This window comes from Marmota marmota, unplaced genomic scaffold (genome assembly GCF_001458135.2).
Source record: "Marmota marmota marmota unplaced genomic scaffold, marMar, whole genome shotgun sequence".
Lineage (NCBI taxonomy): Eukaryota > Metazoa > Chordata > Mammalia > Rodentia > Sciuridae > Marmota > Marmota marmota.
In genome coordinates this window covers 1523537-1529137 of record NW_025999842.1, presented here as the reverse complement: position 1 = coordinate 1529137, position 5601 = coordinate 1523537, and the positions used below count along the sequence as shown (strand labels likewise).

Sequence of the window (5601 nt, the reverse complement as noted above, 5' to 3'; positions counted from 1 at the left end):
CCAGCTTGTGACATCAGGAATGAAAGATCAGAGTAAGAGTATTAAAAAAAAAAAAAAAATAAAAAAAAAAAAAAAAAAAAGACACTGGAGAAGATATAAAATTAGGTTTGGAATTTTTGCAGGGTAGGACCCAGTTTTCCCTTTCTCCCTTTTTCCAAGTTTTCTTTTTCTTTTTTTAATTTTTTTTTTAAGTTGTAGATGGACACAATATCTTTATTTTTTTTTTTTAATTTTTATTTTTTTTTTATTTTTTAGTTTTCGGCGGACATATCTTTGTTTGTATGTGGTGCTGAGGATCGAACCCGGGCCGCACGCATGCCAGGTGAGCATGCTACCGCTTGAGCCACATCCCCAGCCCCACAATATCTTTATTTATTTATTTTTATTTGGTGCTGGGGACCGAACCCAGGGCCTCAGACATGTGAGACCAGCGCTGGTCACAACCCAAGGCCTCCAAGTTTTCTTTACTGGAATAACTAGAAAAAGCAAAATAGCTTATTATTCACTGAAACTGCCCATTCATTCAAATTCAAAACAGTTTAACTTTTCTCCATTATGTTTCTCTTTTACACCAGAGTTAAATTTTGCTTACTATCACAAGTTATCCGATAGCTGAATAGAATTTGCTATAAAGATATGGTAGACTTTTAATAAAAAATAGTATATCTGAGATAACTCTTTTATAATTATATTTCTGATGCTCAAAGTTATTCTATAAAAAATGTATATATAGCTGGGTGTGGTAGTACATACCTATAATCCCAGCTACCTGGGAGGCTGAGGCAGAAGTTGTTGCCAGCTGTCCGGGCTAGTGAGATGAGCTGGGTTCAAAGGAGCTGGCTATATCAATAACTAGGAAAATAGTGAAGATACTACGCAGCACACGAACATAAGTTTCTAAAATTGAGAGTGGGACTGCTCAGTGACTACAAGGGTCAGCTCCACGCTGGGCAGCACTGCAGTGGAAGAGAGCGTGCACCCGGATTCTTTTTATTTTATAGGGGGAACACATACAAGGGAGGTTCAAGGGAATGTTCTTCACCAAATAAGGCAGGGAATAGCGTTTCAAAGGTGGAGTCTTGCTTTGTGATATCTTGTGATCAGCCAATTGATTGACATCTTGGCAAGTCACAGCCATCAGAGTTGCTGTGTGGGATCACAGGCAGATAAAGAGGAAAGGCACATTTGCGTTGCACAGCCCAGTCAGCATGCAATGCCAGACCAGTCCTCTCATACACTCAAATGCACATAGATCATACACACAGCCCATGGATGGCTCACGACAAGGAGGATTGCCAAGTTCTAGGCCAGCTTGAACAACTTAGTGAGAACCTGTCTCAAAATGAAATATAAAAAAGGAACACACCTGGGTTCAATACCCAGGACTCACTCTCTCTCTCTCTCTCTCTCTCTCTCTCTGTGTGTGTGTGTGTGTGTGTGTGTAAATACAGAAGGGCTGCTAATTGAGTATTTGTAAAAATACTAAGTACACCAAGTTTCAAGGGTATGTCCTAAACTTGAAAATTTCTAATGGGATGCATGGCACTATCAATTCTTAATTCATCATATTCACATGGAAGAACAATGATTTTAGAAAGTATCTTTAATATATACTTGAATATGGGAATCGATAATTTCAGTTATACATTCATAGAATCAGAATGATTGAATTGAAAAGGAATTTAGAGATTGTTGAACCTAGTGATTCTCACAGTATGCCTGTGATCAGCAACATTTGGATCATTTAGAAACTTGGTAGAAATGCTGTTTCTCTGGTCCTGCTCCAGACCCACTTAATCAGAAATCTGGAAGTAGGGAAAAGTACTATAATTTGTTTTAATAAGCTCTCCAGGTGATGATTATGCATGCTAAAGTCTGAGAATCATTGATTTAATCCAGACCTCTGAAGGGAAAGTGGGGAATGAGAGATAGGTGAGAGAGAAATGAAAGACAGAGACCAGGCAGAGATACACAAGAGAGTTTGTCAGAGCTGACAAATAAAGGCCGTCTCTCAATAGGAGAGAGGCAAAACAAGCTTGAGTTCTGGGACTTTTATGGGGGAGGCTCAGGAACCAGAGCCAGGTGGGCCCTAATGTGGGCAGTTAAGGGCTGGGTTCATATGAAGGAATGGTGAGCTTTTCTCAGAAAGGCGCTTGGGCGGGAAAGTGAAACTTTTTCCTTAAAATGGTAGCTGTCACTTAACATAGTTCTTCAGATGCTAAACAAGGACCTTATATTCACCCTTTTTTGTTTTTATTGGGCCCTTTAGGGAATAGGGACCTGGGTCAATCTTCTATAACTTCTTCCTACCGGGAAGCAGTAGTGTTTGAATCCCTCATTAGGGGCATGAAATGTTATTGGAATGATAGATGAGGATGAGTGGTGGTGGAATACTGTCCCTGATGCCCCAATTTTTGGTGAGGGATTGGTATTCCTGTAACAAAAGCTGGTTTATGGTTTGCTTAGAGATTTTTTGTATCTGGTCTTGAATGAATCTAATGACACAGGGGGCAAGCATTAACAGAAGGTCTATGACAAGAACAGGAGTCAGGAAAGGAAGTGCTCACTGGAGAAGGGGGTTATTTAGCTGCCATCCTTCTGTAGAGAGAGCTGTTGTTTCCCATGTTTAAGGTTCTGTTGGAGTTGTTTTATCTTGTCCTTTACTATACCAGATTGATTGACATAAAAATAGCATTCCTTCTGTAGATACAAAGTCCGCCTTTTCTGGCCATAAAAAGATCAAGGCCCCTTCAATTCTGCAGAACCACAGCAGCTAAAGAATCAAGCTGGGATTGTATGGTTAGTATGGTTTGGGCAAGTTGCTATAAGTCTCCTAGAAATTCGAATGATAATTCCTAAAAATGGTACCCCTGGGAGGTGAGTGCACAGTAAGGGAGGAGGGCAAAAATTAAAAAGAGAAGATGGTATTCATGGTTCTGCAGTGTCCTCCTGGTCCTCAGAGACCGAAGGAAGATTGGGGGTTCTGGCCTTGGAGAAACACAGTCTGAGAAGGCCTGTGGGCATCACTGTATAAAAGGGTGGGGAAAACCACCCTTTCAAATGGGAATTATAAACCCAATATGGGAGGCCCTCAAGGTGGGCCGCTGAGGGAGTGATAAGAATGACCTAATAGAGTCCAGGTAATTTTGTGGAGAGTTGTGAGGAGAAAGGGAGCCTGTTTGGGGGTGTTAAAAAGTACCAGGTTGCCAGGAGACAGAGAGGGAGAAGGGAAAGAGGTAGAACTAGGCTTTGCCAAAACAGCATTACTGTATTGTCAAAGAAGGTTCCTAATGTATGCCAGAAGGGGCCAGAAAAGATAATGAGCAAGGGGTAGAAGAGAATCAGAGGTTGGCGAGCTGAGCAGGGAGATAGGCCATCCATATAGAAGCTCGAAAGGGGAGATATTGAGTGGCTTCTTTGGGAGGGCTCATAACCTAAGAGCCAAAGGAAGGAGTTTAGTCTAATCTGAATGTAATTCAAGGGATAGTTTAGTGAGAATGTTCTTCAAGGTCTGGTTGGTACATTCACCTTGCCAGAGGAATGAGGATGGTAGGGTATATGAAAATGCCAGGAGATGTTGAGTGCCTTAGCTACAGACTGTGAAACATGGGAAGTAAATTCAGGACCATTATCAGACTGGATTGAGGAGGGGAGGTCAAATCAGGGAAGAATGTGTTCAACGAGGGTGTTGGCCAACATAGTGGCACATTTATTGGTTGTAGGAAAATCCTCCATCCATCCTGAGAAGGCGTCAACAAGTATCCAGAGAAATTTGTACTACTTGACTGGGGGCATATGGGTGAAATCCAGCTGCCAATCAGAGCAAGAGAGACGTCCTCTTGCCTGGTGTAAAGAGAAGGCAGGTGGGCAGAGATTGGAGGTGGGATTGGTTTTTTTGGCAGATTTCACAGGAGGCAGAGAGGGTAGAGAGAAATTATAGGTCCTCTGGAGAGAGAGAGTTTAAGGTGAGAGAGTTTAAGCAAGGACCTCTTCTTTAAAATTGGAATTAGGAGCCTAAAGATATTAGTTGGAATTTATAATACTTAAAAGTGACTTGGTATGAAAGAAGCCTAACTCAGTTTGCTTAAAAGACATCTTTTATACAACTCCACCTTGTTTCCCATTCCAAGGATATTAGCTTCTTATGGTTGCTATAACAAGTTACTTTACCACTATTATCTTAGAGTTCTATGAGGTCAGAACATCTGTCTCATTGGGCTAAAACATGGTTGTTAGCTTTCCTTTCTGGAGACTCCAGCAGAGAATCAGTTTCTTTGCCTTTTCCATCTTCCATAGGTCACTCACATTCCTTGATTCCTGGAACCTTCCTCCATTTTCAAAGCCAGTATATGTATATTTTAAAATGAAAGGCTTATTTTCTTTATATTTTAGAGTCTGTACATATGACCAGTCACCCCACATCTACCTATTATCTACATGCCTCATTGGCACAGATTATGTCACAAAGCATCACAACAGGACCCTGCAACCTCAAGCAACAAAAATAACAAATTATAAATTCTACTCATTGCACTAATCTTACTAAATCAGTAAATATTACCACTTAATTATAGGAAAATGCATTTTAAAAAGTATTAAACAAAAAGGTTGCGTGCTTAAACCATGGTTAACAGGACAATTAGAACTGTTCATTTCAAAGTATTGTATTCAGTTCTTCAGAATCATTTTAATTGCTGTTGAATTTTTATTAAAATATAAAATAGATTTTTCTTTATTTTTGTTTTGTGGTACTAGGAATTGAGCCCAGGAACTCCAATATGCTAAGCAAGTGCTGTGCCACTGGGCTCCACCCCCAGCCCTTTTTATCTTTTGAGACTGGCTCTTGCTAAATTGCAGAGGCTGGGCTCCAACTTGCCATCTCCCTGCCTCAGCTTCCCTAGTTGCTGGAATTTGAGGAATGCGCCACCCTGTCCAGTCCCACAGGTTGTTTTTTTTTGGAGGTGGCTACTGAAGGATTTAAGAAAAATGCTGATTAGAGTACTACATACCAAAAGTAGGCGAGTTTCAGTAGACTATGGGGTAACTTAGTTTTTTCTGTCTCTTCCATATTTTCACTAGTGAAAATACAGCATTTTTATAACATTAAAAAACGAAAGAAAAAAAAGAATCATCAACACAATGGTTGACGGTATCAAAAAGATCCAGACATCTGTAGTTATAAGGCCTGATTTGTAGGGTAGTGTATGGTCTCTGAAGTCTCAGACACCTAAGTGACAAAGGTCTTGTTTTTCAACACTTCCATCCAAAGTGTAGTGATTAAATGTTGTCTGATAAATAAAACTTATTTAAAAATGAATGTGAACCTTTTCTGGACATCTACCATCATTTTTCTTCAGCTGGCAAATTTTAGAGCCTCCTCACTGACACGAACTCGCAACATTTCCTCGCATTTGTGGTGGCCCAGGACCACCTGCGCCCCCCACCCGGCCGCGTGCACACGCCACTCTGCGATGAGGCCTTTGGCAGTGGGGATTTTGGACGTAACCTGTGCAGGCCGAGCCGGTGCCCCAAAGGCCGGCCCTGCTAGGGAGCCTGGGCAGTGGCGCCCAGGGTCGGGATCTGGTCGGCGCCGCAGCCGGC

General features: G+C 41.3%; 1 protein-coding gene across 4 annotated transcripts in view; it reads left to right on the top strand.

Annotated features, from left to right (window-relative positions):
* The first annotated feature begins 300 nt into the window (after nt 1-300).
* The window catches only part of Senp6 (SUMO specific peptidase 6), a 115211-nt gene continuing 109910 nt past the window's right edge, over nt 301-5601 (top strand). For all 4 annotated transcript variants that reach the window (XM_048800132.1, XM_048800175.1, XM_048800279.1 and 1 more), the window contains exon 1: nt 301-322. In XM_048800132.1, the coding sequence (XP_048656089.1) occupies nt 316-322 (7 nt within the window). In that variant the 5' untranslated portion in view covers nt 301-315. The remainder of the gene's footprint in view (nt 323-5601) is intronic.